Source organism: Alligator mississippiensis, chromosome 5 (assembly GCF_030867095.1).
Source record: "Alligator mississippiensis isolate rAllMis1 chromosome 5, rAllMis1, whole genome shotgun sequence".
NCBI lineage: Eukaryota > Metazoa > Chordata > Crocodylia > Alligatoridae > Alligator > Alligator mississippiensis.
In genome coordinates, this window is record NC_081828.1 from 168,386,114 (window position 1) to 168,399,448 (window position 13,335).

Here is a 13,335-nt window from a genome sequence, read left to right on the forward strand (position 1 = left end):
CTATTCTTTATAAGAGTTAAGAAGAGAAGCATCTTATCCTAAGTTGCAACATCCAAAAGAAGAACAAGTTGATGGGCTAATTCAAAGCCCATATATAGCATAGCAACAGAGAGGGGCAAGGCTCTGAGCCTTTTTCTTGGCCCCATCTGCTCCTCATGGCACAGTGGGGAAGACAGGTGGCCAGTTGCCAGGTTGGGGAAAAACCCCAGCCCAGAATGAATCCCAGAGAAGCCCAGGAAGCCACATGAGGAGGAACTTACCTGAGGGGCAGCAGAGAAGCCAGCAGATGGCCACTGTGAGCACCAGCAGGTGAATGAAAGGGAGCTGCTGTGACTGGAAGCAGGAGAGAAGGAGCACTGGCTCCCAGCTGCAATGATCCGATGCAGGTGCGAGGGGCAATTGGCTCCCGTCTTCTTTGTTACCTTCTATTTCTGTTGAATCTGGTGGATGTGGAAGGACTGTAGGGGTAGTGGAACTCCCAGCCAATGGTGCCTGCCTTTAATAAAGAGGACAACTGAACCCAGCAAGCACAGCCGGCCATTAAAGGGGCAGGCTCTAAAATTTAGACAGATGGCAGGACGTGGCAAGCCTTTTCTTTTGGTGGATTATATAGTATAAAGTCTGCCTCTTGTTGTATGGTTTAAGTTTAACAATAAGTCATAGAAGGCGGAAAAGGCAAGAGGTGCTGGCATCTATAGGCCAATTTAGGTCAAGGGAATACCCAATCCCAGGCACCTACTCCTGATGTGCCCAAACCACATGAGATACAAAGACAAGTATTGTTTGACACCTGTAACTGATGGTCCCCCTGTAAATAAATGAAGGGACTGACCTACAGACATTAAGACCAGCATCATTAAATGGGTCTGCATTCACCAAAAAATGAGCAGCTTAAGAGAAAATAGTTTTTTTTCTACTGAGGGGGTATTATATTATATTAAGTATGCTACACTGTAAGTGATATACTACATGTTCCTACACTGGATTTTACACAAGCTCGCCTACCGTTCACATACAAAACCCTAAAAAGCACATGCTTATTTCTGCTTACTTGCATGCAAAGATTATGTTTTAAAAGGTAGATTGTGCTTACCTTAGGCTAGAGAAGACAAGATCAAGTGCTAGCACTCTAAAACCTCTTTACAGCTTCCACCCAAAAGGGGTAGGGAAATGCTCCAAAGCAAAACAACTGGAACTGTATCCTAGAGGATCTCAGCATGAGGAGCCAAGAGATGCATCCCTAGACATACACAAGGAAGTCCAGCAACAAAGAAGACATGGCACTGCTGTAGGAATGCTCCTATTCATGACAGCTTAACTTGAGCAGGACAAAGTGGAATCTGGGGAAATGCAGAAGGAACTAGAATGGCACAAAGAATGTTTTAAAGCAGAATCTGTTGTGCTGTTTGTGGGCAGTCTGACCCCTCTTTAAAGAAAACATCTGCTCCTTCCTGGAAGCTGACTTAAAAGGAGCAGCTCTTAGATGGGGGTGCTATGGATCACTAGGGAAGTCAGGGAAGCTTGAGAAGAGCCACGGTCTCAAAGCCAGAGGCTTGCCCCTCAAAAAGCCATGCTGAAACTGGATTCAGGGACTCCTCAGGAGAGGCAGACTGAATAAGGCTACTTCTTGTGAAAATGTTAGGAACAGCCAACGTCCCCTCTCCCCTCCATAAGTAATGTGAAGCCTGTAACAATGCTAACGTGGCAATAAGCAGCAGGGTTTAGCTGTCAAGTGCAGATCTACCAATATATTCAACACTCCAAGGATATGATTGCTTCACAAACAGAAAAAACATTTGAATAGGATGATGAACTAGTGGTATGATCCTATCATGCCTTTTATGAAAAACTGAGCATACTGATACCTCCATAGACTGAAGAAGACTTAAGAACACAATTTAACTGGTGTAGCTATCTCATCATTATACACAGTGATTGGAATCTAGCAAATTTTACTCCTTCTGACAATGCCCAGCTGATAGGTTTCAGATCACCATTTAAAGAATGTTGCTTTAACAATCTTTTGTTTGGCAACACAAGGTCTCTCAGAACTCTTCCAAAGGACAGTCTGTGAAATTCTGCAACATTCAGAGACAGAGGTGTTTTATACAGCCATCACTGTTAGCTCGTAAAGTAAAGCGGTCTCCTCCCCATCCCCAAAACAATGGAAGAAAAGGTCCCCTTCCATGCAGAAGCAGGGGAAGGGATTAAAGGAAGAGATTCACATGATTTTTTAGGAACAGGAGCTCCTCTGATCTTTGAGTCATTCCCTAATGAGCTTTTGCTGTTTTAATTAAGTACTAGATTATAATCCTTGTGGAAATATAAAATAAGGGCTGCAACCCACGTACAAATTCACCTTCTGTCCATTGATGTTCATTGATAGTAATTTCAAGAAAGACATGTATCAGATGCTTCAGAGAAATGGTCACAAAACTACTATGGAATAAGCTACCCATACTTAAAGCTTCTTCCAAATCTCTTCAGTACACACTAGAAGAATGTACTGTAGAATGTGGGTTTATATTTTAATTCTAGCCTTCTTTCTTTTTCATCATACTGTTTAATTCTACATATTCTCATTAGCCATATAAACACCCAATCTTTTTTCCGCAATCTCAACGTGTGTCAAAAGATATTGTCAAGACCAAGAGCTTCATAGGTTAAAACCATTTGTGTGAAAAATTTCAAGTGTGATACTTTTAAAATTTCAAAGAGTGTTCTTGTAATATGACACAGAGTGAAACTACCTGCCTCCGCAAACACTTAAGTAGCCGTAGTATAGGCTCTCAGTCAGCCAGAAAAGAAATGTTACATAGGCCAGGACAGAAGACAAGTCAAACATCTTTTGAGTAGAAGCATTCCTCTCTCAAGCAATTGTAACAGATTTAAGAAACTCTTACTTTGCTCAGAATGCCCCATACTTAGTTCACTTGTTACAAAGAAACAGGGGGAGAAGGAGCTTTTGTTTCTCATAAGTGAACACACATGATGACACTTCCATGTTCTCTTTATCAGGGAAGCATGAGGATCAACTTAATACCTAGAAATGTACTTACAGAGAACCTGGACAGAATTCATAGATTTAATTGGCATTAGGGCTGGAAGGGACCTCGGAAGATCATCGAGTCCAGCCCCCTGCCCCAGGGACAGGAAGTCAGCTGGGGTCAAAGGATCCCAGCAAGATAAACGTCCAAATGTCTCTTAAAGGAGTCTAGAGTAGGTGCTTGCACCACCTCTGGAGGCAGGTCCAGGTTCCAGGTCTTGGAGAAGTTTGTGACCATTTAACCTTATCATCCCTTTGGGGTGCTCTAGTGAACAGGCGTTTCCTCAGATCCTGATGTATACCCCTCATATACTTTTAGGTAGCCACCAGGTCACCCCTGAGCCTGTACTTTTCCAGGCTGAAGAGTCCCATAGCTCTCAGCCTCTCTTCGTAAGGCCTGTTTTCCTGCCCTCTGATCATCCGCACGGGCTCTCCTCTGGACTCTCTCAAGCTTCTCCATCATCCAGAACCCAGTTTTGGTTTGAAAGGCAACTGATTAGCTTTCCCATCATGCTTTCTGTAAATACGTGGGACACACTTCCCATCTGTCCAAGGAAATGAGAACAAACTTTGAAAGAAAATATTCTAAATCCTGGTCCTGTGGCCAATAAAGCACTGAAAATGCCCTGAAGCTACCTTAGTTAATGAACTTTATGATTAAGTGCTAAAATGGCAAATGATACTGACCTAAGAGTGTGACACCATGCCACCCACTCTATGGAAGCAACTTGGTACCCATGCTTGAACCTAGCTTGTCCAATCTGACATGATAATTCTTTGAGGGGTAAGAATTCCTAATCTGTTTTAGATTGTTGCCCTGTTAAAACCTGATAAAGATCCATGCATAGAATGCAATGATTTGTCCAAAGTTCTATTTTAAGTTAATCTATGCCAATGACATTTTCCTTGGCAGCAAATAACAGGTCCTGTTTTGCCCTCAGTGAGATCATCGCATTTGTGTTGGTAATTGTATCTGTACCCTACAGCTGAAAACTTCAAAATCAGCTGTGTCAGTTTTCCATCTCCATAATGCTTTTCTTACTTGGGAACTCAATTCCTCCCTCAATGGGCACCCACTGAAACACGAAGTATATTTTGTTTATTTCAGCATCATCTTACCAAGATAAGCTGATTGAAGAGACTTCCCAAAAGCAAAACATATAACCTATTTCACAAGCTTTCCAGATTTACGTAGAGATCTAGCAACCTGAATATCTAACTATAGTCTCTGCTATTTGGCAGTACAATGTTGTACCCCTGACTGGGCCCAGCCCCCGTGCATTAGGAGGACTGATTTGCAGCCCCATTTCACCAAGCATTTCCTGTCACAGCTAACACCTTGACCCAAGCTGCTAGTACTGTGTAACACTGCTTCATCAGAACTCAATGTGAAAACTTGTCAAACAAAACAGTAGCAAAGTCAAAAGCTCAGCTGACCTCCTGCTGTATCTGAATCCACTTATCCCTCTTCCAGTTTATCACAAATCCCAATATCCCTCGTGTTTAGTTTTACTGCATCATTACCAGTGCTTATTTGTTGGGAGAGTAATAAGTCCTAAACACTAACTAGCCCGTCACTTTTTTTTTTTTTTTTTTTTTTAATCAAAAACCCTACTTACCATTCAGGCACAAGGGTCTGATCTACCTCGTTACTTCTGGGTCTTTTTGAATTATTTCTCAAATTTCCTCAACTATCTCTTCAACCCACCTCTCTCAGCAGTTCAACACTCCTTTCCTCCACCTTTCCCTGATCTCTGTATTTAGATGAAATCATTCCTTTCTATTTCTTCATTTCAGAATTAATCAGTTAATTGAGTTCTCTAAGAATTTAATTCAAGGTTGAAAACACAGGGACAGGGACAGGGACCTTTCAATGTTCCATAAAATGAGAGAACAGACAATAAAGTCTTATTTATTTTTTTCTGATCAATTAAAAATTATTAGTTCAACAATAGGCATAGGTATGTTGATCATAAAGCAACATGTCTAATACACTAACTGGAGGAGACAACACTTCCTTTGCTTAAATCAATTATTTGAAAATACAAAACCTGTTTGCTAAATTTGGTATTTTTCTTATATTTCCAACACATTCAAGATAGCTTCATGAAGACTAAAGAAAAAATATAAAATATTTTGTGCATTTTAGTTTCTAAATGTAGTTTGACACTAAGATGTATCAACATCTAGAAAAATAAAATGCTTCGTACAGAATCTCTAACAGTAAAAAAAAAATCTGAATGTATGAAAAACTACCTGATTGTTTTAATAAGTGTGTGTAGATAAAGGATATCTTTCTAGGGAAAAAATACCAACTACAGTATAAAGCATATCTTTTGCTGCAAGTTAATTTGTGCTATTAGTTATCAATCACTGAGAATCAACATTTCTTGAATAAATGCAAATCAAGATTAAAAATCTATTATTTAAATCAAGGCTTCCTGCTTGCTAATTTAAATTAAGATTAAAATCAGTACTTTACAATCACTTTGGTTTAAATCAATCCGCTCTGTCTTACATTCTAAAGAACTTCCTGCCATTCATATTTTTTCTGCTTTGTCTTTTTTGCATTGCTTCATACTAAATCCCATTAAAGAAAGGAGTCAAAATCTAAAATGTGAATCAACTACATGTAAGTTCATTACATATTTCTATCACAAAAGGAAAATCTGTTTTAAGGGTTAATGAAAAAATGTTTAAATAGGAGATATATTCAAGATCAGCAGGGGAAAAACTTCTGTTGAACTTCAAACTCAGAGAAGTGGCCTGTTTTATATGCTCTCTGCTGAACTTGAAAAGAATATACAAAAGGCACAGGCAAAGATGAAAAGAATGCAATCAATACAGCTCAATTTCTCTGCTATAATCTTATCCCCCAGAATATGCCTGAGCTAATTAAAAGTGAAAGCTCCGTTTGTGATCAGAGGTGTAACTGAAGCGTGAAATTCACAGCAAAGATAAGTTAGCACTTTGAAATAAAAGCATTACCATCTACCTGACCTACTCTACCTGAACACCCACTGAGGAGTATAGTCTATGTCCTTCTGTACCAATGGCTTTTAACAGGCCTTTTAAATCTGGTTAAAAAGCAGAACAAAACCAGGAAGTTCCTGTGGAAGCATGTGGCAGTAAAAAATAAATAAATAAAATAAAATTTACTTTTATGTAATATAACCATTTAGATTAGGCATTCCACAAGTTCAAATGAAGAGTTTCAAAAGCTATAAGAAATCATTAAAGGTTCAATATCATAAAATACACCAAAATAATTTAAGGATGTTGCCCTATATTAAAGTGGAAAAGAATTAATTTTGTATTAGTGGGACCTTTTGACAGGTTTGCATCTTTCAAAGGGATGTTCTACTTATTAATTTAACAAATTAATTCCTGGAGTGAAAAAACAGATTTTAATCACTAAAGTTCTGACCAAGAATAAACACTAAATTACTTCCGTGTTTATCTATAATAGAAGTTGTGCCAGGATTGATGGTAGTCTGGCAAAGTTTAGAATAATTGCATAGGATGGTTCGGATAGAGATGATCCTACTTAGGGCAGGGGGTGGGACTAGGTGACCTCTGGAGGTTCCATCCAGCCCTACTTCTCTATCACTCTATGATACTACTCTGCTGAATAAAGAATTATCAAAATTTTCTAGTAGAAAAAAGGAACACACAATCTTTTAAATACATTTTTAAAAAGAATTATATTAAGACCTAACAACTCTTTCCAAAAAGTTACAGAAAGAACTATTAAGCATGACATGCAAGGAAAAGATGGAATGCCATTTCCATCATGCGAGCCAAATGGGCAAATCTATATTCAGAAACAGTTCTTGCAATACTCTAATTTGATGCATTAGGGTTCAACCTGAGATGTTCAGAGCTCTTGCCTAGGGACACTCTAACATTAGACTCTTACAAGAGAAACAGGTAAAAATAATTAAATTATTAGTAGATTTTTTCAGAGCATTTTGCAAACATGAAGAACACGAACGCACTCACAAATTTCATCCTATTATATAGCACTCAGCACTTATATCCATGGGCCCATTTTCCCACAGCATCACTCCCTTTTGTTCCACTCCACTGACACAAAAATATTTTTAATTCAACAGAGATTTAATTCCAATAAGTAAATTTATTTACATGCATAAATATTTTCTGATTTTAGCCATAAGAATGAAGTAAACTCAACTGACTTTCTAAGTGAAGTAAATTAATATACTGCCTACAAGTGTATCAGACTAAAATATTTTGCTAAAGGGGAGGTATATCTAAGAAAATAACTTTCAGTCTAGATTACATGTATTGCAGAAAGTTCACAGCAAACATCTAAAGTAGGGTGGAAACTGGCATGGGCAGTCTCTGTGTGGCATGTGCCAGCTTGGGGAGGGGACAGGTAGCAAAAAGCAGAGCAGCAGATGGGGCAGGGAGCACATCAAAGGAACAGAAAGGAAAGCAGCAGATCAGACAGGGAAAAGGGATTTGAGTGGCACTCAGACAGGGCACAAGGCTTAATTTGTGGCATACCTGCCAAAAAGGTTGGACATAATCTAGCGTACGTAAAAGGAAAGAATGCAAAAGCAGAAGGGAAAGGGAAAATGGAAGGGGGAAAAAAGGAACAAGAACTCTGCAGTCTCCCATGTTGTTACAGCCATGGGGTCCTTCTGCCATGCAGGACATACCACCTTACCCTGCCCCCAGAGGCTAAGGCAGGAACTAGAAGCTGAAGGAGGAAGGGGGAACTAGGAGACCAGGCCAGAGGCAGCAGCCAGAGAAGTGAGGGGGCACAGTGATCAAAGATCTGTGAAGGAAGTGATGCCCAGGTAGGAGCACTTTGGGAGGGAGAGGGTACGAGTCAGACTGCTCTACTGTAATTAATTAGATTAATTTAAGACTGAGAATATTTCTAATAAAAGTAATTCTTTAATATTACTGGTAACATAGGAGCTAGCAATGGGTATTTGCAAATATCATTCATCTATCTCCCTACTGAATCCCAGTGCATATGCAATTACAATGATACAACACTTCCAGGTTCTAACAACGGAATCCATCCAACTCTGATTACTGAAATCTGATCCCCTTTCCCACCCCCATTGTTACACTAACTTTGAAAAATACTTAAACTATAATCTGTATCAATTCTAAACATATGTTTTCCTCTCCTCCATTAAAATAGCCCTGCATTTGAGATTAAACCAATATAAAGTACTGTAAATATTAGTAATGGGTCTCCCATGCTTTAGAACTCAAGCTAAAAGCCTTTGGAGACAATGGCCAGGTGATTAAAATTTTACAAATTACTAGACTAGGTACTTTGAGAAATGATATTTTACACAAATACAGATAACAGCTCCAATACACTTTGTTCAATACAAGAATTTCAGCTATACACACAGTAAAATCTATAGTCAAATGATTATTTTCTGTGTTTCAAAGAGAATTATCTGTTTAGTTTGAATTCTCTTTAAAAATACATATTTGGGATTGAAAAAAAATATCACGAATGATCTTCAATAAATATGAGTTAACAGATCTCTGAAACTGAATTAAATATGAATCTTGTGTGAAGGGACGAGCCCAATTCCCTTTACTTTTCTATGGAAAGATGTGATGAAAATGAAGCAAAAATGAGATCTTAATTCCAAAGTTAATTTTTGGTCCCTACTGTTAACAACCTTGAAGTTAAACAACCTAATTTACACAATATTACCAATGTCTAAATACTCAAAATTCACAACTGCTTTTACATGCCTTATTTGCTATGCAGAGCAGTAGCAGAAAATTATATATTATACAATGTTCCTACCAATAACTGTTCTTGGTCTTCCTTGGCATCCTTGTAAGAGGAGGGTCCAGGCAACCAAGATGGTAATGGAGTTTACAAGTATCGCACAGTAACAGGAGATGTTGATCATGATTCTTCTTGCAAATTCCACAACTTTGAATGAACGTTGCAAAAAAGTAATGAAATTACATTTCAGATGGTGAGGCATAAACTATACATTACTGTATTTCTTAGTTACAACAGAAGTGCAGGGAATGCAGTAGTTGTTAATGATGATGTACAATTTTTACAGTGTACATTAATTTAACTTCAAGATTGCATTTTAAGAAGCTTATAACTGAGCATCCTAAAAATATTAATGGCACATCATATAATGACCTTTTAAATATGATGTTCTCTTCTTGACATCTACCATTCTCTTTAAATTTATATTCAAGTAAAATAGGATTGCAGTTACCCTTTTGGTGCTAGAATCCAGAGACCCCCAACACCAAGCACATGAGGGAAAAGGAACTAAAGAAACTAACTCCATTCTGGATAGTAATGCAGAAAATGTTACCACTACTATTAATCATTTATGTATTTCAGTAACACTAAAGTGCCATAAATAAGGTCACATGCCCATTATACTGGACAATGTACAAATAGAGGTTTTGAGGGTTTTTTAAATTGAGCTACTGTCCCTGTACTGTCATCTTAGTCTGGCTGTTTCAAACATATCAAATTTGTATTAATCAATCACATAATGTAAAGAAACAAAAATATGTAGGTAGAGAAAAATAAAAATAAGTCTGTTCACAGCAGCTTGAAGATCTGTCATAAGGATGAGGAGTAAAAATCCTCAAACAGTATTTTGTATACCAGGTCAGTAAGACCATACAAAAACACTGGTAGCAAACTCACCACAGCTATATAGGCTGCTAAGTTCTAAGGACCAGAACTTGGATTTTAAATTTCCATATCAGATATAACAGATCTGATAAATGAGCTATAGAGGGTCACGTCTCCTTTAAAGCACCACTGTCAATTAAGAGAAAGAACTGCAAATATGTGAGCCAAAATAAAGAACTGACTTGGCTTCTTAGCCTGGAAATTATTGCAGTATATCTTGGTTATCACCAACCCAAGCTGGACGTGAAGGTGAGGCATATTTTCCTCAATTTCTGTGAAACGTACATTTCAATTATAAGAGTTAACCCATTTATATTACATAGTTAACCTAATTCTATTAAACAGACCCTCCATTCTACTTGCCTATAAAGAACTGCTGGAAGTGCAGATGCCTTTTGTGTTCCTCCTTCTTTTTTACTTGGTTTCCTCTCCTTGGGTGCTCGCAAAATTGCTGGTATGTTCAATTTCTATTGGATATGAACAAATGCAGTTTTATCTATGTTTTAGGGAGGAGGATTACAGTATACACCATCCCCTCATTTACCACTTCACAATCAGTTAAGTTTGGCCACATGGAGGATGTTAGGATTACAAGAAAAAAAAAAACTGCTTAGCCAGCTATTTTTGCAGAAAAGAATTTTGTTTCAGAACTAATGTCAAAAAAACAAAAATCATACTAACATTTTTCAATGTAAACTGAAAAAAAAATGCAAACAGTAAAGTGCTGGCATTTTCACTTTTCCTCCCAAGCTTTAAGAGACAGACAAGGACAAGTTGGTTTAGAAAGCTAAAAGAAAGAAAAAAGAAAAAACCCACTGCATTTGACAAAAGAATATTGAGGCAGTTTATTTTCCTCAGCATCACTGCTACATTGGTGCTCCGTAGGTTAATTAGAAAAATTATCTTATTGGACCAAACTCTCCACAAAGCAGACGAGATTCTCTTCGGGTTTCTACTAATCTGCAGTATGCTAGCTTCTCAGACAGCAACCATCTATCAAAGTCATTTCTCGGCGGCCCTGTGGGCCTGCATCTGTTCAACCAACTGGAAAAAAAGTGTCATGCAAGCTGTGCAGATGAATTCTACTTTTACTTCTTTTTTATTTTAATTTAGTAATGTTTACACTGGGAAATGCATTTTGAACTTTTCCTTTTTAAAAGAAGTATTTTAAAAAAGTAAAAAGATTGTTTCTGACAAATCAGGTTCAACTTATGAAGAGAGGTTTTGTTTTTTATGTGAGTTTTTTTATTATTTTTTGTAAACGACAAGCTTATAAGTAGAACCAGGGGGAAAAAAAATCAGCCTGAAGAGCCAATAGGATTAAGCCACAAACACACCACAGTGGATTTCAATGCTAAATTTCATTTTAAGCACAACAGTACAAGAAAAGCAGTACCAAAGGCTATAAAAAATTGTTGGCTATAAGATTCAACTACTGTATTTACCTCAATCCAAGATGCTTAGAATTTAGGATGACCCTCCCCCCCCTTAATTAGATTCTATATACATGGAAAATTATGAATGTGTTGTTACTATGTAAAGAACCTAACTAGTGGAAGGTCATCCTGAATTCATCTCTCCTCCTCTTTCCCCCCCGCCACCCCCAGCACTGTTGGGGTGGAGAAAGCAGCAATAGAAGGCAAGGGGCCATATCCCCACCCCTTGCCCTGCCTGCCTGCCCTGCTTGCCCCCCTGTGACTACCTCCCCACAACTTGATCCCCTTGGTGTCTGCCCCCCATGTACTAATACCTACCTTCTGCTGCCTGCCCCCTCATCCCAATTCAACTTGTATCCTTGCCCCCCTGCCATCCCATGCCTGTGCCTGACCCCTGTTGGCTGCCCCTCCTATGCGACCCCTCCCCACCACCTTCTACTGCAGCTCTGCTCTGGCTCAAGGGCAGTAAGCTGTAGCAACCCCAGCCAGGCCTGGGAAAAGAAGTGGCAACTCTCACCCAGGCTGGACCAGAGCCAAAGTAGAAGGTAAGGGGGAGGAAAAGTAGAAGGTAAGGGGGAGGAGTGAAGGGGGCAGGGGAAGAGAACACAACCTGCAGTCTCCCCCATGCTCCCCCAGCTACAAGTTCCCTCCCCAACCAAAACAGTCATCCTGGCCTGAGGCAGGCAATGGCGCAGCTTCAGCTTCATCCCTGGGCCTGGGGCCAAAGCTGGAGCTGAGCCGCTCCCTGCCTCTGGGCAGTACTTAAATCCAAGACAAGACTTCTCCCCCACTCCCATGCTTACTGGGGGAAAAAAACCTTGTCTTGGAGTCAAGCAAATATGGTGTATGATGTCCTTTTATTCAAATCCTGTAAAAACATTGATTCCTCACAATATTTATTCTCCACAATTCCCAGGAAAGCAATAGCATGTCAATTTCCAATGTATTATTTCTTGAAAATGGCTGTTATCTGGGTACTTCCCACGGGGTGTGGGAGGTACTAATATAGAGACCTATTAAATGTTTCTTTAAAAAAAACACAAAAAACCCAAAAAACAAAATAAACAAAAAAACCAGCCATCTACATACTGATGAATACATTCTCAGAGTAAAAACAATATAGGTACTGAGGAGTTCCTTCAACCTTCTTTAAAACCATGATGGGAATAGCTATATCTTTGACTAAGTAAATGTCCATTGCCATATTGCATGCTGAACTTAAGTGACTTTCAAAGAAACATGTTCAAAGAATCTGTATGTTTTTTGGTTTTGTAATCCCATAGGCCTATGAAACAGTGTATGCTGAAATGTGCAAACATTGCTGAAATAATCAAAACCTTCTCATATCACTTATATTGTGCATTCATGTCTAAAAATTAGTAGTAAATCTTTTTCTCCTCACAATTAAATACTGCTGCAAATAATGTGCAGTTTTAGGCATGTACACTTTATAAAGTGTTCATAAACAGTCACTACAAACCCAAGCAATCATACTGGTTGAAACCTACAGTTACGAAAGAAGTGAAAAAAATACGGTAAGATTAACTCATGCTTCAAGTTTCGCTTCATCACAAATGACAGGTCAATCAGTTACAGCAAATGAAAGAATTTTGCAAACAAGATAGCTATTACAACAACAAAATTAAGCCACAGGTTCCCAGTGGGTGACTTGTAGAGCTCTAGATATATTTCAATCAGGAATCATTATCCCTTGAGTATGCTTGGATTTGATCAAATTGATTTTTCTCAACTGCAAAAAGTGACAGATACAAACAGAAAAATCTATTCTCAGAATATCATGGCTGCCTGTAAGGTGAAAAAAGAAAAATGGAAAAACAAACCTGGCCAATGATTCTACCCAATAGAGCCCAGATTCCTTGTCCTTCATTTCGTAGCTTTCCATTCACATTTTGTAGTTCTTCCAAAGACTCGCACAGCTGAAATGTAAAAAGCCCTCTGGTTAAAGTTTATTCACTGAAGTTACTCAACATTTACTATCTACAGGAGGTGTTTTACCTGTAACTTTTATGAATTAGACAATTAAAAAAAAAAATAGAACTCAATAGTCATGTCAATATCACTGAGATCAATGGAATTATTCAGCCATTTAACAGCACTAAAAAGAAAACCTGAGCAGCCATCTGTTTTGAGAAAGCAGATTGAAGTAATTC

General features: G+C 38.5%; 1 protein-coding gene across 7 annotated transcripts in view; it reads right to left on the minus strand.

Moving 5' to 3' along the window:
* PHF14 (PHD finger protein 14) overlaps window positions 1-13,335 on the minus strand; it is a 312,624-nt gene that overhangs the window by 201,261 nt on the left and 98,028 nt on the right. For all 7 annotated transcript variants that reach the window (XM_059728970.1, XM_014603199.3, XM_014603196.3 and 4 more), the window contains exons 11-13: window positions 13,006-13,101; window positions 10,092-10,195; window positions 8,859-8,990 (exon numbers count right to left, since the gene is read on the minus strand). In XM_059728970.1, the coding sequence (XP_059584953.1) occupies window positions 8,859-8,990; window positions 10,092-10,195; window positions 13,006-13,101 (332 nt within the window). The remainder of the gene's footprint in view (window positions 1-8,858; window positions 8,991-10,091; window positions 10,196-13,005; window positions 13,102-13,335) is intronic.